The 26,809-nt window shown below is 42.4% G+C and overlaps 3 protein-coding genes and 1 long non-coding RNA gene across 6 annotated transcripts in view; 3 read left to right on the forward strand and 1 right to left on the reverse strand.

Annotated features, from left to right (window-relative positions):
- The window catches only part of SEC24C (SEC24 homolog C, COPII coat complex component), a 41,848-nt gene extending 38,730 nt beyond the window's left edge, over positions 1–3,118 (forward strand). For all 3 annotated transcript variants that reach the window (XM_081864230.1, XM_081864231.1, XM_081864232.1), the window contains 2 exons: positions 47–136; positions 834–3,118. In XM_081864230.1, the coding sequence (XP_081720356.1) occupies positions 47–136; positions 834–974 (231 nt within the window). In that variant the 3' untranslated portion in view covers positions 975–3,118. The remainder of the gene's footprint in view (positions 1–46; positions 137–833) is intronic.
- The window catches only part of LOC309343157, a 103,544-nt gene extending 79,549 nt beyond the window's left edge, over positions 1–23,995 (reverse strand). The window contains exon 1 of the long non-coding RNA XR_014157125.1: positions 23,864–23,995. This is a non-coding gene — a long non-coding RNA (uncharacterized lncRNA). The remainder of the gene's footprint in view (positions 1–23,863) is intronic.
- Positions 13,939–21,482, forward strand: CHCHD1 (coiled-coil-helix-coiled-coil-helix domain containing 1). Its single transcript, XM_081863119.1, has 3 exons — positions 13,939–14,116; positions 18,274–18,392; positions 21,095–21,482. Exons 1-3 carry the CDS (start codon positions 13,969–13,971, stop codon positions 21,206–21,208), a joined length of 381 nt encoding a protein of 126 aa, XP_081719245.1. The 5' UTR covers positions 13,939–13,968; the 3' UTR covers positions 21,209–21,482.
- The window catches only part of LOC309343070 (neurotrypsin-like), a 38,596-nt gene continuing 34,376 nt past the window's right edge, over positions 22,590–26,809 (forward strand). The window contains exon 1 of the mRNA XM_081864276.1: positions 22,590–22,875. The gene's annotated coding sequence lies outside the window, so the exon portion shown is untranslated. The remainder of the gene's footprint in view (positions 22,876–26,809) is intronic.

Genomic DNA, 26,809 nt, shown 5'->3' on the forward strand with positions numbered 1-26,809 from the left:
AAGTGGTTCTTGATCATCTGTGAGATGTTTTAACTCTGTGTTGCAGTGCATGCTGCCAGTTTTGGACAATCCCTTTTCGAAGAGAGTACGGTCTGTCATTGATATGTTCCAGTCTCAAAGATCACGCTATATGAAGGTAATCGATGCTTGCTTGTGATTGGTTTTTTTTAAATTGTTGCCTTCTGAAATCTCTGTGCATCAAGTAATGTATATGAAACTTATGTTTGAATCATTGGGGGGGGGGACGTAAATAACACAATACCGTAGTACTTGCAGTTTCTAGAACCTCACAGTGTGTTCTAACAGTGTTTTCCCTATGCAGATTAGAACGGGGCTTCATTATACAGTGGTGCCCCGCAAGACGAACGCCTCGCAAGACGGAAAACCTGCTAGACGAAAGGGTTTTCCGTTTTGGAGGCGCTTCGCAAAATGAATTTCCTTATGGGCTTGCTTCGCAAGACGAAAATGTCTTGCGAGTTCCTGCGGGTTTTTTCCCCTTTTCCCCCCCTTTTCCTAAGCCGTTAATCCGCTTATCAGCTGATCCGCTGATAAGCCGCTTAACAGCTGATCGCTAAAAGCCGCTAAACCGCTAATAGTGCTAATCCGCTAAGCGGTCAATGGGTTTGCTTCGCAAGACGAAAAAACCGCTATACGAAGAGCCTCACAGAACGGATTAATTTCCTCTTGCGAGGCACCACTGTATGGTGTCAGAAACTTATTTGGTTGTATAAACCATAGCTAGCCAATGCTAGAACTTCCAAGGTTCCATTAATACTTTGCACCAAAGGCACCACTCTCTAACATCTTACTAACATTTTCCTTTTGCTTTCTAGCTCATGGTTGTCAAGCAGGAAGACAAACTGGATTTGCTGTTCAAACACTTTTTGGTGGAAGATAAGAGCATGAATGGGGGTGCTTCATATGTGGACTTCCTCTGTCACATGCACAAGGAGATCCGCCAGTTGCTGAGCTAGAGCTGGAGATGCGCTGGATTCCAGCACTGACACTTCTATGTTCACTAACCGCCTGATGAATGGGCCCAGCTCCTTCGAGAAAGACAATACAGAAAGCTGTACAATTCCATAATTTTTAATACACTGTGCATAAACAGTTTCAGCATCTCCCAAAACCCCTTGAAGAAGTGAGGCATGGACAGACGAAACATCAGCTATAGGGGTGGGTGTGGGAATGTTATTTGATTCCAGGCCTTGGGCCTGTGCCCTCTTCTTGTGCTTGGCAGGTATTTGTACCTCCTGCCTCCCAGCCCCCCAGTTCTGTTATAACAAATGTTATTTGAGTTTCACTATACAAGATTAAGCATCAGGTGAAAAGGTGATTGCTCTTCAGAACCACACAGTGGGTGTTAAGTTTGTGCATGTGATACACTGTATGAAAAGGAGCCAGTTTTTTTGGGGGGGGGGCGGGCGGGCTTGGGGGGGAGTGGAAGGTGGCAGGCCCTGTTCAACCAAAGAGTAGGAGATTGATAAAGCAGCCAAGCTGGGGTATTTTACACCTTCACTTCTAAGTGGAGAGAGCAATATACTGTAAGCAAGTTATACAGTGGCATCTTCTAGGAAACACCTGAGCTGTTAGGGAAAATAGCAGGGTAGGCATGCCTACACTGTAGTTGCTTTGCTGTGTGGATATGCCTTGGAATAAGTGAGTGATAATGAGCAGGTGCTGTTTTGGGGAAAGTGAAATTATTTGGGGTTGGTATAAACAGGTGTCGCCTCCACCACCCCTTGAGAAAAACAGCATCTTTCTTTCTTTCTTTCTTTCTCTCTCTCTCTCTCTCTCTCTCTCTCTCTCTCTCTCTCTCTGCCAGTGTCCTCTTGCTTTGGTGGTCTGTTGCCTCTTTCCATTCACGTGGTAGGGTTTTGTCTGGAATATCCTTTTCAAACGAGATGGCCGTGCTTTCCTCTTCTTATCGCTTTGAAAAAGTTGTGTTTATACGCAACACAGGAGTTTGCTTGAAGAGACAGTCTGTGTTTGAATTGTATCCAAGAAGCACTGAGAGATCCTGTAGCACCAATTCAGAAGGAGTTGCTCATATTCATAACGTAAGGTTCAAATCATGCCACTAATGTATTCTGAAATTCAAACCTTTAGTAGCTCTGAATAATTTTGGTCATGCAGTACTTAAATGGCTACATCTGGGCAGTTCTTACTAGTCCATCGGTGTAGGATATCTGTGGCATGCCTGCTTGTGGTCTTGTTACAACAAATCAAGCAGACTTATGGTTGACCCCTCCAAGGCTGAGCAGAAAGTATTCTGCTTTGTATTATACAGAAAGATGATGAGTTTGAGACTCTAGGAGTCAAAGGGCTCATTCGTTTTTAAAAAGACACTAACCTTTTGTTTCTAATGCTACACTTAGGAATTCTTGCAGTGCCCAGAATGTACTTGGGGAACCGGCAGCACCGAAACGTGAAAAAAGGAAAAGCAGGGAGGTAGATCGCTTAGACAAATGATGGATTAAGACTGAATATAAGTAAAGCATTTATTCCATCTGCCATTGAAAATTGAAGTTGAAACCTTATATACATGACAGATTAAATAATCCAGGAGTGTGGTTTCTAGTCCCTTGAACTATAGTGTGTGTATGCGTGTGTGTTTGTAAATATTTTTCCTTCTACTGCAGCTAGTTTGTCTTCCCTTTCATCACACAGTGAGGGGGAGTATCCCAAAAACTGTTAACTGGCCACACCTCAGTGAGTTTCTCAGCAGTCTTAAACACATTTGCAAGTGTGGCTAACCCCCCGCCCCTTCCTCCTGCCAAACATACATACTGTCTCCAACCAAAAAAATTAGAAATCTTTTAAACCAGTGAAGAGATTTGCTCCCCAAGACTCCACAACCGGACTTCCAGAATACTAATTTCTAGAATTAATATAAAAGAAAATATACGATCATAAATCTTTCTTCACTTTTTTCAATGCATCTTTTAATTTGTAAAGAAATAAAAATATATGAAGATGTATTTTATGTCATTGTTAGTAAATAAATACTGATTATTTTTTTCCAAGCCCTGTATTTTGGGGATGGGAGAGAGAGCTGGTGTGCAGGTGACTCAATCAAGTTCCGTCATGGCAAATAAAACTGTTATTTGCAACGATATCTGAAAGAATTCCGTAAGGTGCTTATAATGTTTCGCTTTCTGGATTAAACACATTTCAGCTTGCAATACTATGACCTTCACTTCCTGCTAGGAATGCAGTGAAACATATTAGCATACATGGCCGCCTTATAAAATGAAAACACCATCTTGAAAAGATGCTCCCCCATAGCTTCCTATTTTCATGAATATAGAATGATCTCAATCATGGCATAAGATCTTGCACTTTCTTCGTAGCCCATTTTGGTCATTGTGCTATTGCATAATTCTTATGTAGTTGCTCAAATAGAAATGAGGTTTATTTCTCTTAAATCACTGATATTGCTGCCGCTACTCTTAATAATTGTTGCATGTCGGCTGTTGCTCCCATTGTTTCCAAGTCCAGAAGCAATCACAGGAGCATCAAAATACTTCTACAGTGGAATCCATTCCTGATTTGTTTGGAGAGTTAGCAATTCATCCTGGTTTTCTGTCCACAACCGCGATCGTTATCCAGTTGCCTTTTTTGCTACTTGCTTTTCTTCACTATTTAGTTCTGATGCTGGTGTGCCTTAAAAATAAGTCTTCAAGCATCATCTCAGCAGGCCTGCTTCAGCCTCAAGGTTAGCTGCATTGGTACATGCTCTGGTTATCTCCCGCTTGGACTACTGCAATGCGCTCTACGTGGGGCTACCTTTGAAGGTGACCCGGAAACTACAACTTATCCAGAATGCGGCAGCTAGACTGGTGACTGGGAGCGGCCGCCGAGACCATATAACACCGGTCTTGAAAGACCTACATTGGCTCCCAGTACGTTTCCGAGCACAATTCAAAGTGTTGGTGCTGACCTTTAAAGCCCTAAATGGCCTCGGTCCAGTATATCTGAAGGAGCGTCTCCTCCCCCATCGTTCTGCCCGGACACTGAGGTCCAGCTCCGAGGGCCTTCTGGCGGTTCCCTCACTGCGAGAAGCCAAGTTACAGGGAACCAGGCAGAGGGCCTTCTCGGTAGTGGCACCCACCCTGTGGAATGCCCTCCCATCAGATGTCAAAGCGATAAACAACTACCTGACATTCAGAAGACATCTGAAGGCAGCCCTGTTCAGGGAAGTTTTTAATTTGTGACATTTTAGTGTATTTTTCATCTTTGTTGGAAGCCGCCCAGAGTGGCTGGGGAAACCCAGCCAGATGGGCGGGGTACAAATAAATTATTATTATTATTATTATTATTATTATTATTATTATTATTATTAGGGGAGCCTGTGTTTGAGAGTAAGAGGAAGAAGAAGTTACATATGATCCTGTGTAGGTCTGCTCAGAATAAGGACTGTATTCAACGGAACTCGCTCCCATGGTTGCAACATAGCAAGGAAGGAAGGTATGGCTTAAAAGGTAGCAGGTTGCTGCTACAATTTATGTTGAGAAGCAGTATTTCATTTACGGCAAAAATATTCCCATTGATTCACTCCCACCTACGCCCTCAAACAATGAGTAAGACTGCAGTATAAGGGTTAGTATAGGACTACAGCTGGGGAGACCTAGCTTCAAATTCCTGCTCATTCACAAAGCTGCTTCGGAAATAAATACTGGGTGTGGTCTCATGCTGTGGGACATGGGTGGCGCTGTAGATTAAACCACAGAGCCTAGGGCTTGCTGATCTGAAGGTCGGCAGTTCGAATCCCCGCAACGGGGTGAGCTCCCGTTGCTCGGTCCCTGCTCCTGCCAACCTAGCAGTTCGAAAGCACAAAGTGCAAGTAGATAAATAGGTACCGCTCCCACAGGAAGGTAAACGGCGTTTCCATGCGCTGCTCAGGTTTTGCCAGAAGTGGTTTAGTCATGCTGGCCACATGACCTGGAAGCTGTACGCCGGCTCCCTCGGCCAATAAAGCGAGATGAGCGCCGAAACCCCAGAGTTGGCCACAGCTGGACCTAATGGTCAGGGGTCCCTTCCTGCTGGAGCGGTACCTATTTATCTACTTGCACTTTTGATGTGCTTTCAAACTGCTAGGTTGGCAGGAGCAGGGACCGAGAGTCATGGGGATTCGAACCGCCGACCTTCTGATCGGCAAGTCCTAGGCTCTGTGGTTTAACCCACAGCGGCAATTTTTCCTCAAACCTGTAAAACGGTAATATAAAAACACGTAAAAGTAGATAAAATAGGAATTCGGAATTGTCAGGCACGTACAACACAGTCCAGTCTTACAGGTGACAAAAATATAAATTGTCAGAAGACATCTGAAACAGCTGGTTGGTTGTTGCATGATTCTTATATGGCAGGGAGAAATCCACATCACTACCCTGTGATATTATGTATGGTGCTGTCCCATGAGTAGTTCCCCCATATTAAAGTGCTGTTAAAGGCATATACAAGGGCAGTTGGTCTTTCGGGAAATCTGTTTCTGAAATTTTTATTAGAAGGCTTAACAAGAAGACCTTGGAAATGGGTTGTTGCCTTCTTAGCAGCCAATACTGGCTGATAGTACATGCTACATGCCACAGAAGTCATCTCAGCCTTCAGTGACTGGGATATAAGGAATAGGTGCCTGCTCTATAGGGATGAGGCATCTTCAGCCCCCCAAAAAAGTCTGTTGGGATGTGGCTGAGTCCCCTCAATCTCAAGGGGGCAGAAGAGGCGGAGCCCTTCCTGACCTGCCCACTCCTTCCCTCCCTCCTGTCTCTCTACAGCCTTTGGAGATACTATGCGGCCTGGCTGGATGTTGCCCTGGGTCACAAAGCATTTGTGATGGTCGTACGATGTTGCGTGTTGCACATGTGATGTCACACATGCATGACGCCCCCCCCTGGTTATTACAAATCATAGCCCATTAGACAAATGCCCCAAACACTTTTAAGATGCTCTGATGTTTCGACCTGTTGAGGCCTTTCAATTCCTTGCCATTTTGCTTGTAAAGAAGCCAAGTTCCTGTTTGTCAGTATAGTGTCTGTAGCATGGGATCTTGCTTCTTAGAAAAATGCCTGGCTGAATACATAACTTGTTTTCAAGTAGGTTTCCATGACTGCAGAAAAATAGCTTGCAGGCACGACGAAAGTAATTTCTTAAAACTATTGAGATGTTGGCTGGACTAATTGTCCTATTTCCAACAGTAAGCAACCCAGGACCACTGCAGAAACGATTAAAGCTTTACACTTAAAGAAATAATGCTTGAAACCACAAGCTGTTCATGTAAACCCTAACTACAAAACCACATCTCTAGCTACAAAACGCCAAAAGACATCCTGGAGTTTATTATGCCTTAACTTTTTATGTGTTGTAATATCTGTTTATCTTTTTAAATCTTTTCCCCTCTACTGTCAACTCCCTGCCAAATCATCTAAACCGAACAGATTGCTTACTTCCTTTTTTAAAAATTTGCGGGCATGGATATTCAATTTTGTTTTGTTTTTAAAAAGAGGCACATAGACCTGATGAAATTCTGAACAGCTGGTGGCAGCAGAGAGTTAAACCAAAGTGGATGCTTCTCAATATTAACAGGGAAAGGTAAGTGTGGCTGCAGGATTACTGGCGGAGCTTTGATCAGGATGAGGCCTTCCCAGTCACATTAATGAATGAACCACACCAGGGGAGATTTTGGGATTAAATGCACAAAGTCAAGTCTCTTTTAGTGTTATGTATAGCAAGTAGCATATGCACAGATTTATCAGTGCCAGAACTGTTGTTCTGGGACAAGTTAAAAATAATATTCATATGGTATTCTCAGTCTGGAGACTACATTTTAAAATGGCATCAAGGAAAGACAAATTCAGATAAGATTTTGGCATTGTTTCATTTGCTGCTGTAAGGTCATTTCAGAAAGTGTGTGTTTCTTAAATTACTTTGAACATGGTCAACAAGGCTTAACATTAAGAGTCATAAATGGTTGGACTCATAAATATTCAACATTAATTTGTAGAGTCTTTTTGTTATTTTTATATATTTCATTTTATACAACACATAGTTGACATTACAGTGGTGCCCCGCAAGACGAACGCCTTGCAAGACGGAAAACCCGCTAGACGAAAGGGTTTTCTGTTTTGGAGGCGCTTCGCAAAACAAATTTCCCTATGGGCTTGCTTCGCAAGACGAAATGTCTTGCGAGTTCCTGCGGGGGTTTTCCCCTCCCCCCCCTTTTCCTAAGCCCTAAGCCGCTTATCAGCTGATCCGCTGATAAGCCGCTTATCAGCTGATCCGCTAAAAGCCGCTAAACCGCTAATCCGCTAAGCTGTCAATGGGCTTGCTTTGCAAGACGAAAAAACCGCTATACGAAGAGCCTCACGGAATGGATTAATTTCGTCTTGCGAGGCACCACTGTACAACATGAATTCACATCGGCTATCAGTTAAAACAGTACACAAATAACTACATCTCTATGGACTAAAATACAGTTTAATGTTTTGAACAGTGCACTTTATGATACTGCATCTTCCCATAATTTGTAGGGACTACAATTCCTACAGTGATTGTTTCATTAGGCTGACAATGATGCATTTCCTTCCTATGGGAAATTGAATGGAGTTAGGAACAATGACAACTGAAACAAATTTATTTCTAAAGTGTATTTTCCTCCTGGGAAACATTTTTTTCCTGTTCACAAAGCTGCGTTTCTTTTTGCACAATTCGCCATGTGGCCTTCTTAATTCTGCTAATATCTTCAAGTCCAGTTTTATGTGTGTCAGGAGCTGTCACAACACTAGTTCTAATCAGGTCTGTTCTTTACCAAGCAAACTCATTCCGTGTACAAAGTCAACCATTCAATAAGAGGTATACAAACTGTTGCTTGTATTAAAGCAGCACTAAGTAGGCATCTGCCAGTGTAAGGATTTAAGCCTACACAACAGGACTTCTCTCCCCCTGATCTGTACTTGGGGGCCTCATGCAACCTTCAGAGCAGATTTGGGGAGGGCACAGAGTTCATGCAAGGGAAGGAATGAGGGGAGTCACCATGCAGAAGCAGAATATTTACACCATGGGTACGCAAACTAAGGCCTGGGGGCCAGATCCAGCCCAATCGCCTTCTAAATCCGGCCCACGGACGATCCAGGAATCAACATGTTTTTACATGATCAGAATGTGTCCTTTTATTTAAAATGCATCTCTGGGTTATTTGTGGGGCATAGGAATTTGTTCATTTATTCTCCCCCCCCAAAAAAAAATATAGTCTGGCCCCCCACAAGGTCTGAGGGACAGTGAGACTGGCCCCCTGTTGAAAAAGTTTGCTGACCCCTGATTTACACTGATGTGATGCATTGGATACAAGCCATAATCTCATACCCTCCAACGTTTCTCTGATGAAAACAAAGATGTCCTATTCCACAATAATAATTTTATCTGGGCAACTTCCAACATTATTATTTTTTAAATACTCTGGTTTCTTTTCAGATCGGATATGAAAGAAACACAATAAAACATTAAAAATCTTCCCTATACAGGGCTGATGGTTCGGGAGTCGGATAACTCCATGCCCTCCAACATTTCTCCAATGGAAATGGGAAAAGTGGGACATTCCGGGATCGAATCAGAAACTGGCATGGCTTCTGTAAATCTGGGACTATCCCTGGAAAATAGGGGAGGGTCTGTAATCTTTATTCTTTTATCGTGTTACTTGAGATCCAGTACGGTTCGCTTGCTTTTCCCTGTCCCCAGGTAGTTCAAGAGAAGATGCATGGCTAAAAAGAGACGAGAGGGTGGAAACTTGTGTGGAAGCCATAAAGCAGAGTTGGCTAACATTTTATCCTCTGTCTATTGGACTTCTGTTGCCACAATCCCAGACTATTGGCCATGCTCGATGTTGATGAGAGATGGGTATGCAACCACATCTGCAGAGTCTCAGGATAGTTATAAAGGTTGGGTAGCTATTTATGCTTCTCAATTCTACAAGCTATTTATGCTTCTCTTTAGAGGCAAATATTTTGGTCTTCTGTATTTAGATGGTGGGATGTGGGTGGCGTTGTGGGTTAAACCACAGAGCCTAGGACTTGCTGATTAGAAGGTTGGCGGTTCGAATCCCCGCGACGGGGTGAGCTCCCGTTGCTTGGTCCCTGCTACTGCCAACCTAGCAGTTCGAAAGCACTTCAAAGTGCAAGTAGATAAATGGGTACCGCTCCGGCGGGAAAGTAAACGGTGTTTCCGTGCGCTGCTCTGGTTTGCCAGAAGTGGCTTAGTCATGCTGGCCACGACCCGGAAGCTGTACGCCAGCTCCCTCGGCCAATAAAGCAAGATGAGCGCCGCAACCCCAGAGACGGTCACAACTGGACCTAATGGTCAGGGGTCCCTTTACCATTACTATTTAGATGGTAATAATGAATGGGGGGGCATGAAAAAGCTCAAGAATCAACAAATGAGGGTGGCAGATTGAGGTGAGGAGAGAATGGTTTATAAAGGGATTGAAGCAATGGGAACTACTCTAATAAAACCATTGTTGCTTCAGAAGACTTAGCTCTGGCACAGGACTGGTATTTGCACAGATTTTAGCTTTCAAAAAGGTCCTTTATGTTTCTAACCTGGAAGCAGGCCACTGTAATAAAGGGAGATATTGTGCTGGGTTTAAATAATAAGTATCTGTAGCTTAATGTGAATTTATAAACTTTATTTTGCCAGCATTATGCTTATGAGAACGGCTGCTCATTTGTTCCCAGAGAATGACAGATACCACCTTGTTAAGCTATCAGTATAGCTGGCCTAAAAATGTATTTGAAGTTGCATCGATCTCTTGTTCAGGAAGAAATCCTGACTAACATAATCTTAGAACAGTGGGTTTCACCCTCAGGATTGGAGTAATACTTCTCACTCTCTGCTATTGTGACCCCAGGCTGCCTGGAATTATAGTAAAAGGTGCAGAAGAAAAAAAACATTTTACATTCACTTGCTTTGCCTACAAAATAAAAGAAGTTGTAAAAATGCATTTTTGTTATGAAAACAATTGTTATGATGCACTATGGAAACAAAGAACAAAAAAAGCATTTGTTGGTATGCTTGCAGGCCGTGGCTGGTATTCGATTAAGTTTTACTCAGGCCCATTGAAATAAATGAATATTACTAAGTTAGGTCCATTCATTTCAATAGGTCTGTTCTGGGTTGGTCCAGTTGATGTGGTGGAAGGGTACTAAGGAAAGGAAAAGTATTGCATTGTGATCATTTTGCGGAACCTCACCTCAATTTTGGCTCAATTATACTTTTCCCAAGAGAACTGAGTGTACGTAATGTACATATATGAGTTTCTAAAAGTTGTAATGTTGTAATGCTGTGTTTTAAACACAGGGTGCAATATTTATCCCTGTGAAGGCTCAATCTATACACCTTTTCTCCATGAGGATTACCCAAACACTAATTTGCTTTGTGAGCCACCTTGAACGGTTTGGTTCTGATGTAGAAAGGCTGTTAAGAAACATGTGAGTGAGAACTATTTGTGAGAATGAATTCGATTTTGAACAGTGAATGACAGGATGTGTTTAGATTTTATCAGCGGCAGCTGTAGTTGAATTCTCCTAAAATTCTCTTCCTAGCAGTTTTCTCTTTTCTAGCAGTTACTGGGAAATCTTTTAGACGAGCAAGGCAATCTGCCACCCCAGGCAAGAGAGTAGTTGCGCTTGTTCTTCCAGCATAAAAGAGCAGGTTGCTTTGTATACCTTGTTCTTTACCAGACAGTGAAGTAGCAACTCATTCTCCACTTCCAGCCTCTCTGCTGCAAGCAGGTCACAGGGAGCCAGACAATGCATTTTTCATTTCTCCTCTTGCAGCCCAAAGGACAGTCTCACCGGTGAAGCCAGTGCGCAAAGTGCGCGCATTATGAGTAGCATCGCACACTGATGTGTAGTGTAAGTGGAGACACGCTTAGTGAAAATGCATGGCTTTAATGTCCTTGATTTCATTTTCGAATTACGTTTTCTCGTTGCAAATTACATGCCTAGTTGACAAAGAGCAGCTGTAAGCAGACTTAGAAGTGACAGCTACTACATGATGACTCCAATCATCATGAAGTGTTTTGAGAAACTGGTGCGCCGTCACATTATTTCCTGTCTTCCATCAACTTTTGACAACTACCAGTTTGCATACAGGGCAAATAGATCCACGGAAGACGCTATCACTACCACTCTCCATGCTGCTCTGTTCCATCTGGAGCAGCCGGGGAGTTATGTGAGGCTGCTGTTTGTGGATTTTAGCTCTGCTTTTAACACTATCCTCCCCCATAGACTGGTGTCCAAGCTAGAGGCGATTGGACTCTCCAACTCCACCTGTCTCTGGGTTTTGGACTTTTTGTCAGAACGTTCTCAGAGGGTTAGAGTAGGGTCACATATGTCCACAGCCCTTAGCCTTAACACCGGCTCACCACAGGGTTGTGTGTTGAGTCCCCTGCTCTATACTCTCTATACGTATGATTGTACAGCCATTTATTCCAGCAACAAAATCATCAAGTTTGCTGATGACACTACGGTGGTGGGGCTCATTTCAGGAGGGGATGAGTCCGCCTATCGGGACGAGGTGGAGCGGCTTTGTGCTTGGTGTGGAGAGAACAATCTGGCTCTTAATACGGCTAAGACCAAGGAATTGGTGGTGGATTACAGGAAAAAAAAGGCGGACATTCAGCCCTTGTATATCAACGGGGAACGGGTGGAGAGGGTGGCGGAATTCAGGTTTTTGGGAGTGACTATCGATCAGGGCATGACTTGGAGCGCAAATACCACTGCTCTGGTGAAGAAGGCCCAGCAGAGAATTTATTTCCTCAGACTTTTAAAGAAGAACAATCTGAGTGAGAGACTGCTGGTGTCCTTCTACCGAGGCTCCATAGAGAGCATTCTCACATACTGTATTTGTGCCTGGTTCTCCAGCTGTACAGCTAGGAAGAGGAAGGTGCTCCAGAAGGTCATAACCACAGCCCAAAGGATTATTGGTCATCCCCTCCCATCTTTGGAAGAACTGTACGGTTCCCGTTGTCTTAGGAAAGCAAACAATATCCTGCAGGATGCATCTCACCCGGGACACAGTCTGTTTGTACTACTGCCTTCTGGCAGGAGATACAGAAACATCAAGTCAAGGACAAATAGACTGAAAAATAGTTTCTATCCAAGAGCTGTGGCCTTCTTAAATGCAGTAACTCGATAGTGTGACCTGGGAGTTTGATGGGTGTGGGTGTGGGTGTGGCTGGAATGTGGTTTGTTTGGTTGTTGTTGTTGTTTTGCTTTTGTTGTTTTTAAGGGATGGCATCCAATTTCGTTGCACTTGTGCAATGTTGCACTTGTGTAATGACAATAAAGAATCTATCTATCTATCTATCTATCTACTGAACAAATGGCCCACTGCTTTCTAGGTCCCTGTTAGCTACTTGATTCCAATGGGCATCCCTTTCAGCTTATGTATTGGCCAGTCCCCTCCCACACTGCATTTGAGAACTCCCTGGCTGTTCCCTCTCAACAGCCACTCCTTTAATTGACTGGCTATCCTTTTAATTTCAGCGAGTTCCTTTAGCGGGAATAACTGAGTCTAATTGGACCCCAGGCACCGCTCGCGGAAGTAGATTAATCAAATGGGGGGGCGGTTCCTGAGGCTGTGCAAAGACCTCCACTGATCAGATGGAATTCATCAGACAGGAAATCCTTTTAGTGATGCAATTGCTGAGCCAAGATAGACCATGCCGTAATAAAAGGCATACTTACGGCTTGACCCAGACACTATCTCATATCTTGCACCATGAGGCACAAGGACACTGCAGAGAAAAGGGTGGGTCTGCAGATATTTATTCTGACTACAGCAGGCATGCTAAGCATGTCACTATTCTTGCTTTTGTAGTTCCAAGCGCTATACGCATAGCTTAGGAGAAATGGGCATTTCAAAGCTGCACATACCATCGATCCCTATCCCACATCATGCCAGAAGTTGTTTTCTTCTCTAAAAATGACAGGTTAATCTGCAAGCGGGCTAAGGGAGAATAACAAAGGGAAAATGTTGGGACTGGTCTGATGGGGAACAGGAATTGGTGCACTTTGGATTTGCACTTACATAGTGGCCGCTGACCTGATCCAGCAGTCTCTCCTTTTGTCCTTGAGCTACCTGTATGCTTGCAGATAACTGGAGTCCAAATTGGACTGTCCAGTGCATCTGCATGTCTTTGAGAGCTTGGAAGGCTATCAGAGTGGAATATGGCGATGGTCATCTAGTCCAACCCTCTGCAATACAAGAATCTTTCAACCCAACGTGGGGCTGGAACCTGCAACCCTGAAATTAAGAGTCTCGTGCTCTTACTGGCTGAGCTAACAACACTCACAACTTGAATAGTGAGGGAAAAGAGATGGAATGATGGGTGACCATACTGACATACTGTTGTTGTTGAAGGGATTTAATCTTTTAAAAATGTTTTCAAATGATACACACACACGCAAACATATATAGATATATAAAATAAAAAACATTTTAATATTAAATATGAAAATATGAAAAATAAAATTATAGATATATTGTATATATACCATTTTTAATTTTATTTTTAATATTTTATTTAATAATGAAAAATAAAGTTATTCCCACCACAACCGCAGTATTTTTAATATTATATATAATTAATATATATAATATTAAAATATTATATCTGTGTGTGTATATATTTAATATATATAACGGATCGCATTTTCCCAAGACTTAAGTCCCGAGGTAAGTTACCTTACCCCGCTGTCTTTCTGTATTTCTAGCGCGAGTTCTCACGTTCCATCTCAGAGAGAGAGAGAGCGAGCGCGAAAGCGGAAAGTAACCCGAGAGTCCCCCGTTCCCCCCACCCCCGTGAGCGAGATCACGACTCCCAACTTTTCCTATCTCTACACAGCCTCGCGCGACGGTCACGCGGCGAGGGCTGCTTTCCGGCCGGCCCTTGGCTGTCGCAAAAGCGCAAAGATGGCGGCGGCTCCCTCGTCGAGCTACGCGGCTTGGGTGGCTCGGCTAGCCGAGCTGAAGAAGCTGCGGGGCAAGCAGCCCCGGGTGAGGCCTTACCGGCCCCTGGTACTGGCCAACCAGGTCTCCAACCGGCGCCTGGGCCTCGGAGGTGGGTTTCCTCCACAGTCCCAGCTAGGGTTGTCCCCTCTCGTGTCTCCTATTCCAATGTAAAATCCTGCGTCCTGTATTGATGCTACAGTTTTGTCCTGTATTTCAGGTCTTCTTCTCTCTCTTTCTGCTAAGTTAGGGACCCTCTCCGAATAGGTAAAAAAGTATAGGACCTCTGGACGCGGTTTACAAACACGTGTTTGAAAGAGTGTGTGAAAGGTCATGTATTTCATTGAATATTTACCCCATAAATTGTAAACAGGATTATTGTAACAACCTGCAGTTGTATAAGAGTATACAGTGGTACCTCAGGTTAAGTACTTAATTCGTCCCGGAAGTCCATTCATAACCTGAAACTGTTCTTAACCCGAAGCACCACTTTAGCTAATGGGGCCACCTGCTGCTGCCGTGCCGCTGGAGCAAGATTTCTGTTCTCATCCTGAAGCAAAGTGCTTAACCTGAAGCACTATTTCTGGATTAGCAGAGTCTGTACCCTGAAGCGTATGTTACCTGAGGTACCACTGTATATTTAAAGTAGATGAATAAATGAGCAAATTAAGTTAATTTGGATATGCAGGAGATATTAAATATAAATTTAAGAAACCGCAGAAAGAGGGAGAAGGAAGTCAAGTTTTGAAATGTTAAAATCATTGAAAAATTAGTGAAATGCCTAAACCTGAAAAGCATAAAGTAAGTTTAAAAAAAGAAAAAGAAAGGCCATGTATTTGGGTAGCCAAGCACAGACAGATTTGCAAATTCGTGTGTGTGTGTGTGTGTGTGTGTGTGTGTGACAAATTCCAAAGGGGCCATCCTATTAGGCTGCAATAGATTGTAGTGGATTGCTCTGAAGTCGCTTCCCACCCCACCCAGCCCTGTCCAACAAAGGTGGCAACTGTAGATTCCCAACTCGAACTGTATCTCCATGCGCAGTGGACCCCGCAGTGGCTAAACCAACCTGGTTCAGCAATGTCCGTTAATTCCAAGGTATCGGCTGCTCTGGATATGAAGCCTAGAGTCATAGGGAGTTGGAAGGGGTCCCATAGGTCATCTAGAACTTTTGCCCCAATGTGGGGCTTGAACCTACGGCCCTTGAGATTAGGAGCCTCAGGCTCTACCGACTTTGCAGTATTGACGTTTATTTCTTTGTCATATCAGTTTTTTTGGCTGCATTTCAAACTCACTGTTCTTGGATGTATCGCACAAAAGGCAAGCAACAGAAGGGCAGCATGAGGGAGGTTTATAAAACTGCTTGGGGCATGGAGAAAGCAGACAGAGGAAAAGCCTCCCTCTCAAATGAAACACTTGTTTTATATTATTTTTAAAATTTCCCTTTACCTGAGAATCACAGGGTAGTTGTGCAATATTAAAAAAACCCCATGAAAGTGCATAACATAGTAAATGAAATAATAATGTCCCTGAAGCTGACTCTTGTGCTGGGGTATTGGCTACGGGTTTTTGGGGGGTGGGCGGGGGAGTTGTTCCTGTTATTGATATTAATTTCTGGTATCTTTATTTTTGGTGGTCTTATGATTATGTGGAAATTATTTGGTTTGGTTGTGTACTTTTTGAAGTTTTATTTGTTGTTTGTGAATACTTTTGCTATGTAAGTCTGTGGTGCAATGGGTCAGTGCGTCTGGCTGTTAACCAGAATGCTAATGTGGACCCGACGTGAAACAATCAGTGTTGCAAGGGCATGTTTTTGATAGTTTCCACAGCAGAACCACACTGCAGCTTGCACACAGATATACACGCCAATAATTAAACAAAGACATTCGTCATGAATCAGCTAAGGTCTGTCCCTAGCTGGGTGAGGAACCACATGCATAAATACATTTTTTCATACATAAACCATTCCTCATACCTGCTGTTGGATTTATGCATGTAAAAAGGGAGTTTCAAATGAACACCCTCAGGGGTTTTTTGGAGGAGCGCTGATTGGTCCAGGATCCCCACAGAAAGAATACATATGTATGTGCAGAGCGCATGTGAGGGCAGCTGTCAGTTGCAACCTTGTCCACAGGTGAGGGATGTTCTTGTTAACATCCCTAAACTGATAGAAATACAGGAATTGTACAAATCAGCTATTTGGGAGGGGGTGTTTCACAGGCAAGGAGGAAGCGATCATCGTGATTAATGTTTTTCTAACATGCTTCTATGCTGTGTGCATGCTTTATTTGGATTGGCGTTATCATTGCTGTGCTTTTGAGAACAGAGCTCTTGGTGTGTTAAGTTCTACATATGCAACCTGAGGCAAATTGCTTAGTGATCTGTTTCTCTTATGAACAGAGCCTTTGCTATCCTATGTATCTATGTATGTATACTCAAGCTCTACTGAATTCTATGGGAGTTATTCCCAAGTAAGTTTCATAAGACTGCAGCTTAAAGTTCTTCATTCACAAACATGTTTTGATGCTCATATATCGTTAACTGAAACTGGCTGTTAATTTGCAGGGATACTTTTATCGCCTCCTTGGTCATTGTCACACATGCATGCAAATTCATGGGGTGGTGCGCGTGTGTGTGTTTGCCTACATTCAGCTGAATATGAATGTTTGGTCGAATCATTTTGCTTCATAGTGCCCTGAAGGCTACCAGACTTTGTCTGTGGCAAATGGCCAGAGGGAATAAATTCCACAACTGGAACACTGTAAAACATGCTAATTGTTCCCTCAGTATTTATAAAAGTAAAGTAAGGGAGAAAACCATGTGTTGTATGTAGGAAATATTCTTTCTGGTTGGCAGGGAAAAAAGGGTTGTTACTTTGTGATCAGGACTCTGTTTTCTTCAATTCAGTCTGCATAAAATTTCATAGACAATCCAAGAACTGGTACAGGCTTCTGAGAACCTTGCCTTTAATTACAAAAAGTGAAACCTAATCCTTAAAAACTAACGTTATATTATATTTGTTAGCCTTTCAAAGATTTCATATGGCCTTGGTTTAAAATACAGTTTTTGCCAAAACTTCTGCTGTTAAGTGTTCTAGAGTTTGTAACTTCATCTCTAATGTGTTGTGTTCCCTCCCTGCTGTTCACCATTTATACATGCATTTTCCTTCACACAGTTCCTTCTGGAAAAAGAAATTCAAAATTCATGAGAAATGCAAACACTGAGCCCCTATACATTAATTGAGTTACATTATGAAACCTAAGCATGCCTACATTAAAATGTTATTCATTTTGAACCCAGAATTTGCCTTTCCTTTGTGCAGAACTTCAGTTTTTGAGGTTTCCTGTGCAGAAAAGAACAGTGCTACTATGGTGGCTTAGTTCGGTTGTTATGCCAAACCGTGGTTTCCACTAACCATACACTAAAACCCAAATCATAGTATGGGATTCCAAGCAAATGATAGGTAAACTGTGGTTTAGATGCTTGTCTATTTTCTCTGTTTGGTTACCCATCTTATCTTTAGTTGCAGTGTCTTTGGTGGAACAACAGTCATAACTATGGTTTATTAATTCAGACACCATGCCAAACCATAGTTAGCACAAATATTAGATTTGCGAACAATGTTTTTAAATTCTGGTTGCTGGCTCATTAGCTAACCATATTTTTGTCCAGTCAAAATATCAAACCAAACTTTCCTCAAACTTCCTTACCCATGATCTAGCACGATGTCTGAATTCAGCCGCTGACAACATATGAAGCTTTGAGAAGAGGCAGGCAGACTGATAAAACCATTGCCCTCATCCTTGTGGCTTCCTTACAGATAAAAAGTACAGTCAAACCTCGGTTGTTGAATGTAATCCATTCCGGAAGCCCATTTGGCTTCTGAAATGTTCGACAACCGAGGAGCAACTTCCGATTGGTTTTAGGAGCTTCCTGCACTCAGCGGAAGCTGCATTGGACGCTCAGCTTCCAAAAAACTTTTGAAAACCGGAGCATTTACTTCTGGGTTTTTGGCGTTTGGGAGCCAAAATGTTCCAAAACAGAGGCGTTCGGTATCCAAGGTTTGATTGTACAGTATTCAAATAGTAACTAGAAGCGAAATTCTCAATTCCAATGGAGGCGTGTCTTTTCTTGGATTAAGGATACAATAGAAAACAGTGTGAAGAATCTGCTTACTTTAACCGTCTTCAGTGTTTCATATGGTATTCATGCAATAGAGTTGTCACTGTTATAAAATGCTCCTGAGTAATGGCAGTTTCCTTTCTTTTACAGAGGCAACATGCATCACAGAGATGTCATTAATGATGGCCTGTTGGAAGCAGAATGAGTTCAGTGATGTAACTTGCGCCCAAGAGATCCAGACTTTCTTCAACTGCGCTGCAAAGGCAGAAGTAATTATGTCCCAATTTATCCTCTAATTAAGCTGCAGGAAATTAGTTTCCATACATAATATGAGCATGTAATACCACTACAAATCTCCGTCATTGTGTCTGTATTATCCTGGGAGGCAGGTCCTTACATTTTAATTGCATACTGCTGAATGTTAACCTGAAGGTGTGAAACTGGCAACAGTGGTGGTTTAGCAAATGGTAAGCATATTTGCCCAAGACAGTATAATGCAAAGGTGCAACCCAGATAATACAGCTTTAAAAAGATATGGTGTGCTGGTTAATGATGCGAGTAGATTGAATATGTGAACTTGCCATTAGGACCCATGCATGGAGATTATAGGTCCATCACATACCAGGTGTCATTGAAACTAATGAAATCACTGCAAAACTAATGAGGTTAAGGCATTGGTTACATCAGGTGATATGCTATTGTGTGGCTGCATATTTATAAAATACCAGTGTGTGGCAGATGTAATTGTTTCTGCAATTGTTGAAACATCTATTTCCTATGGCATCTGTGGTTTCATATCTGTTTATTACTATTTTTTAAGTTCTCATCCTGCTTTTTAAACACAAGTTTCAGAGTAGTTCATAGCAAAAATGTCTAAAACAATAAGAAAATATATAATTGAAACAGAAACAACCAAACATAAAAAATAACTGAAAAAGATCAGCTGTTTTTATTAGCAACTTTTTCTGTTTTATATTTCTTTGGTTCTTGACTTATCGTGGGCAGTTTTGAGTTTCAGGTTGCTGGAAAAATTGGTTATATTGCAAATAGCTGGTGCAGTCTGCACCAAACACAAAGTCCTGTTCCCTTCAAAGGGCTGCCAGATTGTTAACAGGGCTGCATACATGTGACTCCCGTTTTGAAACAAATGCCTACAAGCCTGTCCACCCTTTGGGATTTGGAATAATTATTACTGTGGCTGCATTGTATTTTTACTGTTGTTCTCAATGGTGTGTTTTTTTTTGTAATAACTTATATTTTAAATTTAAGTGATGGCCTGGTTTTGTTAGCTTTTAATGAGGAAAATCAGGGTATAGATATGTTAAACAAGATGTACTATGTACAATCCACTTTGGAAGGAGAGAAACCTCCACTGTTATAGCAGAGGAATATGGCCTTGTGTGTTAATGGACAACAGCAAGGAATTCATGTTTCAGGTAAGCTATAGAAATGTAAAAATCCCATGAGAGTTCTTTTTATAAACAAATATCAGTGTGTTCCCCAGTTTATAACTTTATGATATCTGGGGTGCTTCTGCTGTGCACTCCATGCCTGAAAATGAGATTGATCAAGTATTTGACTTCTCAACCAATCCAACCAGTAAAATAAAGGCTAAGCATGTAAATTTAGATTCCTGTACACAGTTCCTGGGGTTAGTACTTTTCAATTTGTTTGGGCATATTCCTGAGTTGATAAGCATGGGATTGTGCCATTTTGTATGACTGTAAAGAGAGAGAGAGAGAGAGACTTAAAGCTATCACTGCTATACCAATATAAATTCATGTAAACAATATTCAGGAAATTGACCAGTTCTTGATTTTTTTCTACAACACCTGAGTCACAGTCATAAAAAAAAAAAACCAAGACAAGTTGTTTTTAAATGTGGTTATAGCTGTACACCAGGGCAAGAATTGCCTTCCCTTAAATTAAACAGGGAGTACAGTGATACCTTGGGTTACATACGCTTCAGGTTACAGACTCCGCTAACCCAGAAGTAGTACCTCAGGTTACGAACTTTGCTTCAGGATGAGAACAGAAATCATATGACGGCGGTGTGGCAGCAGCGGGAGGCCCCATTAGCTAAAGTGGCACCTCAGGTTAAGAACAGTTTCAGGTTGAGAACGGACCTCCGGAACTAATTAAATTCTTAACCAGAGGTACCACTGTAAAGGACTCTTATTCCTTCCTTTGCTGTGAAGCAATGATGCAGTTTTCAAAAGTAGGCCACCACCTACACAAGGGCATTTTTTACTTTGTGGAATATTTGGCTGCAGGCTTATAATAGTGGACCTGTATCTCAACCTTGTTAAAACGTGTAATGAGGCAGATTAAGTTCTGTTTCCATCTTGCATGTAATCATCATTCCCATTGTGCAGGGGTGACTTTTGAGTGCATCCCACTGTGTCATTAAACCATAAATTGCAAGTAACCATGAGAGCATGTGCCAATGGAAACAAGCTTCAAGAAGGAAGAGGATGCCCGGGAACCATGGACCACAAAATAGAAAGTGTACCTGCCAGTGTTTTTCTTCGGGTTCAAGGACTACAGTCAATCGAATTGCTTCAAATCACAAGTGTTTTGATATAATACACATACTCTATAGTTACTTTGCCAAGGCTTCTGTTTTGTGAGTTACACTTATTCTTAGAAAAATATGATCCTCCCTTGTTGCTGCACAAGCCACTCATATCAACAGGAAACTGACTAGACGCAAAATGTGACCAAGTACATTCAAATAACGTCTTAAGGATATATTGTCTTCCTATTCCTAGGAATTGATAGTAAAAGTCCAGCTCCTCTTCCTTGACTGTAATATTTATCATTTCACTGTTTCAAATAAATAGACTTACCACTGGCTTCTGAATGCAGCTCTCTCTGATTGTCCAGAGGTTGATGCTTGCAACATTGGGAATATTGGTGGGATTTGTGTGTCAGTTTAATAAATATAGGAAATTGTTTCTGTTCTTTTCAGGCAGAACGCAAGCAAAATCTTCAACAAGAATCTCTGGGCCAGTCGGGGAAACTTGGTTCAAAACAAATCAACAAATTACTGAAAAGGTTTCCAAATATCACATACAATTATTAAAGAGAATTGCTTCCCCAAGCATCTGTGAACACCAGGACTGGAATTTGAAGAAACTCACCGCTTGTTGGTCATTCCCTTTGAAATGGACGGGAAATGTTTTCCTGCATTTCATACTGTTTTTTGGAATAAAACTTCTGTTAAGATGAAGACCTAAAGTTTCCTTGGATACCAAGAGAAGCTACAGCAGTTATTTGACCAGATAAACTTTTGCTTGAAATGTTCTTCAATAGCATCAAATTTGAGTCGTCAGTGAAATAAAATCTTTTGTGAAATCTTGTCTGCTGTTATAGAGCAAACTTTTTTTTTTAACTTTGGCCTCCAAACTGCTAAACAGCAGCATCCCATAAGCGTGACCCTTGCAGCCAAGAGTTCCCAGTATGACATGAGTGGTGGTGGTGGTGGGAAGTATTGTGAGTGTTAAATTATTGTAGGATCACACAAAGATAAAGCTCAGAGTCTTTTTCATAGTGCCATCTGTGTGCCACCACCAGAACATCTGCCTCACAACTAGGGAACTTCCTTATGGGAACTTCCCAGTCTAACCCTGACCCTGATTTTCAGTGGTGGATAGGAAAAAGTTGAGAAGCAGGAGTGCTTTAAGGGGAGTGAGAATGGATTGAGTTCTCTCCATTCTGTCCATAGAATTTGGCAGTTCTTAGAATCCGTTCCTAGATTCCATTCACTTGTGAGGGGCAAAAACCTCTCCCTGCTCCCTGATTTAACACTTCTCTACTTTTCCCTCATAAAATAAAACTTTTAACTTCGGTTACTAAAAGTATTGCATTTAAGGGTGCTGTGTTTGCTGGGGACTAAAGGGAAGGTAAAGCCTCAAAATATGCTTGAAGTGAAACAATTTTATGCTTTATTGCACCCAACACTTTTCAGCATGCTGCCTTCTGAAGGGTCACTGACTAATAACAACAAAGATTACTTTGAGAGATTGTGGGGGGTTTTAGTTAGATAAAAAGAATCTAATTGCATTTTAGGCGGTGGTGATGAAAGACTTGTGAGTATACGACTTCAGTTTTTGCTAACTGCTACATTTGTTCTTTGTCATGTTCCATAGACCTTTCCTTTATTTGAAACTAAATCTGCAGAATGCTAAATTCAGTTATCTGACCTTGCAAGTGACTTATGTTCTGATAAACAGTTACATTTTTTTTTATTAAGGCATTCTTTTGTTTAACGTTTTTATTTTAACCAAAGAATTTAGACTAGATTATATTTGGAATTCTTCTCTCTTCTGGATATTTCCTATTTTCAATAGTGTGGATGATATACACCAGGGGTGGCCAACTCCGAAGAGACTGCGATCTATTAAAAACTGGCAGTGATTTATCCCTGTTTTTGGGGGGTTCAGGTCAAAGTTGAGCTTTTTTCAGGGAGGAGGGTAGCCATGTTTTGGGGGAAGAGGACAGCCACTCACCAGCAGACCAACAGATCGCTGGGAAACCAAACAGCCTCACTGAGTAAACTCCATCTTCCGTTCTGCAGATTGTGCAACATGAAGGCCGGGGCGAGGGGGTGGGGCAAGCTTCTAATTTACCAATGCTGAGGAAAGGGAGCCAGCGATCTACCAAAACCTCCAGGGGATCTACCAGTAGATCACGATCGACCTGTTGGACATCCCTGATATACACCATTTGTTTATGTGGTTAGTGGAATATGTAAGGTTATTTTAATGTTCAGTATTTTTATTTTTGTCCTTTTTATTACTGGTCTTTGTGCTCCTGAGGAACACGTGTTGGGCATACAGTGGTACCTCGCAAGATGAAATTAATTCGTTCTGCGAGTTTTTTCGTCTTGCGAGTTTTTTCGTCTTGCGAAGCGCGGATTTTGGAAAAGCTTCAAAAATCACCAGAGTCTTCAAAAACCTCAAAAATGGCTACCACACCGCGTGCTATGAGTTGCTCCTCGAAGTCAAGTCGCAACTGCACCCCCTGAATGCACAGTTTCAAGAAAAAGGAAACAAACTTGCAAGACAAAGGAAACAAACTTGCAAGACGTTTTCGTCTTGCGAAGCAAGCCCATAGGGAAATCCGTCTTGCGAAGCAACTCAAAAAACGAAAAACTCTTTCGTCTTGCGAGGCATTTGTCTTGCGAGGTACCACTGTATTGCATTGTAAATTATTTGGGCCTTATTTTGAGGCTCTCCCTCCTTAAAATATGTTAAAATTTACAACCTTATCATGTATGCAATAATAGTAATAGTCGACTATACATGACAGTAAATGGTTAAGGGAGCAGAACTTTGCTCCCTGGGAGAGTGACTGAGGACCGTAGGATGTGGAGGACCTCCCTCTCTGTGGGTGGAGAAGCTGGTCTGCCAGCAGATGCACATGAAATGGCTGCAGAGACTGGTATGTTGGCAGCAGATCAGAGGAGGCCCCTTCCTTCTACTGACACACATCCAAAAGAGGCAAAAGCAAAAACAATCCTATAGCAGCCCGGGAGCTGTCTATGGGCTGGGAAAAAATTAAAACAACGAATGGGAGAAAAACTCGGGAAAGCTTTTCCCGCACCTTCCCACAGTCACCAGTATGATTGGCAGGGGCTTAGAAGGAAGTGATTCCCTTCACCACAGACCTTAGGACTGTTCTACCCAAGTTCAAACAGGGGAACACTATTAAGCACAAAGACACAAAACTGGGGTACAGTGGTGCCCCGCAAGACGAATGCCTCGCAAGACGGAAAACCCGCTAGACGAAAGGGTTTTCCGTTTTGGAGGTGCTTCGCAAAACGAATTTCCTATGGGCTTGCTTCGCAAGACAAAAATGTCTTGCGAGTTCCTGCGGTCCCCCCCCCTTTTTTCTAAGCCACTTATCTGCTTATCCGCTAAGCCGATAAGCCGCTAAAAGCTGCTAATAGCGCTAATCCGCTAAGCCGTCAATGGGCTTGCTTCGCAAGACAAAAAAAACCGCTAGACGAAGAGACTCGCGGAACGGATTAATTTCGTCTTGCGAGGCACCACTGTATATACAGCGTTAATATGAATACATTGTTCTGGGTTTCCTGACCCGAGTTACACTTTGATACTTAGCTGCCAGTGTCTGAAAGGCAATCATCTTAACTACTGTTAACTACTTTCCATGTTTCATAAAACCATTTCAGTTTATTAAGCCATGCCACACCTTTCTTGGTTTCTAAAGTGACTTCTGCAATCAGCCAAAAGGTCTTCTAGCATGTAAACCAGATCCCTGGTACATCTCACCACTGATTGTACACTGAAGAAGGTCCAGTCTGAGAACCTCAGACTTTTCTAAAGATAACATCTGGTTTACAAAATCTTGCAAAATTTCACCACTCTCCTACAATCCTGTCAGATCTAGTAGAAAATTTCCATTAATTGGTTGACAGGGCTCTCTCATGTCTTATATATCTCATCTCTCTCCTCCCCCCCCCCGACTCCCCGCCATGCTATTTCTGATTCAAGATTTATTTGCTTTCAAAAGTGTAGCCAAAATGGCACCCTATATGCACAATAAATAGGAATCAACTGACTTGGGGTAACCCTGAAGGGGTATTTAGTTAGTTAGTTAGTTAGTTAGTTGCTTTATCCTGCTCAGGGCAACCCAAAGCGACTTAAAACCAGACACCCCCCCCCTAAATACATTAAAGCCTAGAGGGGGAATGCATTAAAAATTATCGCACCCACTTGTAAAAGGCCACATATATAATGAGGGTGCTAGGTGAGCCTCCCTGGGGAGAGCATTTCAGAAAGCAGGGAGCCACTGCAAAAAAGGCCACTTCTCATGTTGCCACCTTCCTCTCATGGAGGGGGCATGCGAAAAAGCACCTCTGATGATGATTGCAGGGTCCGGGTTGGTTCACTTCGTATCTGGCCCTGGCACTGTTCAGACAATGACATCTGGGTCCTTCTTGGCAACAGAGCAAGACTTATTTCTGTTTGCACCATGGTATATTCTAGGGGTGGCCCTCCAGATGCGGCTGGATTTGTGCTATGCTGACTGGGGTCTATGGGAGTTGTAGTCCCACACCATCTGGGGGGTGGCACACATTCTCCACCCTTGCTACATTCCCTATGCTAAAGGTAGGCAATATTTAAATTGCATCAACATGCAAATGTGGCTTAGGATTCCCTGCCCATCAACTATTGAGTCAGCCTGGTAATGGGTGGAACAGATTTGGGTAATGCTGACAGGACAAACAAGCTGTAGGGAACAGGTACGTACCGGTAACCATCCCATTTTTTTATTTGCTTCCTGTAACCAGAGCTTCCTCTCGTGTTCGTGATAAAGGAGTATATCAACCCAGTACTGAAATCCCCTTCTTCCTTTGTGAACCATACTAAATACAATCCGTGAGGACTTGCCAAGGTTATTTCTGTACAAATCCATGCCCCACCCCCCTTGCCGTGTCTCACTTCTGAAGGCAAGCAGAGCCTGCTGCTAATTAAATGATTGCAATTCCTTGGCCAGACACACTGCAGTAGAAAACACCCAAAAGAAACCACTCCCTTCTCTTAGCAGCAGCCCCTGCAATTAATTCATCATTTGACACAACTGCATTAGACCTTGGTAGCAGTGGCAGAAAGAAGGCGCTGGCAGAGAAGTGCAGGGTACTGGGAATCAAAAAATGAGAGGTGCCGTTGGGAGGATGTGTGCACATTTGAGAGCTGTGTCAATTCAACCAAAAAGTTCTTGCTTGTTTAAAGGAGAACTTGATGTTTTCATGGAACAAAATGAAATGAATCACACAGGTTTTTTGTTTTTAAAAGGTTAGTTGAGGTGGGGTGAAGAGAATAGGCAGGAAAATGTATCTGTCCTTGGCATTTTCATTTATTCTTTATATTTTTTCTTCTACCATTGTGTTGGAATACAGTCTTCCATCAAATCAAAGAGGACTCAAGATGTATTTCTATCAATTGCTGTCATGTTTAACAATAGTTTAAGGGAGGGGGAAATATACTAAACAGCATAGCCAAATTTAATACATTTGTTGTTTAGTCGTTTAGTCGTGTCCGACTCTTTGTGATCCCATGGACCAGAGCACGCCAGTCACTCCTGTCTTCCACTGCCTCCCGCAGTTTGGTCAAACTCATGCTGGTAGCTTTGAGAACACTGTCCAACCATCTCGTCCTCTGTCGTCTCCTTCTCCTTGTGCCCTCCATCTTTCCCAACATCAAGGTCTTTTCCAGGGAGTCTTCTCTTCTCATGAGGTGGCCAAAGTATTGGAGTCTCAGCTTCAGGATCTGTCTTTCCAGTGAGCACTCAGGACTGATTTCCTTCAGAATGGATCAAGAGTTTCCTCCAGCACCATAATTCAAAAGAATCAATTCTTCGGCGATCAGCCTTCTTTATGGTCCAGCTCTCACTTCCATACATCACTACTGGAAAAACCATAGCTTTAACTATACGGACCTTTGTAGGCAAGGTGATGTCTCTCTAATACATAGAAATTTAAATGTTCCTGTATCTGTTCTCCCCTAGCTGTTAAAAACTAGGTGGCACAATATATTATTACAATGCTTCCAGAGGACATATGATGGAAGGCTGACAGACTTTTAGAAAAGGAGTTCAGTTCATCAACTGTGGAGCAGCCATCAAAGATTCCTCCTCGTGTGTCCTGCCTGTTTGAACT

The sequence above is a fragment of the Podarcis erhardii genome, assembly GCF_964252035.2.
Source record: "Podarcis erhardii genome assembly, chromosome: 5".
Classification (NCBI taxonomy): Eukaryota; Metazoa; Chordata; class Lepidosauria; order Squamata; family Lacertidae; genus Podarcis; species Podarcis erhardii.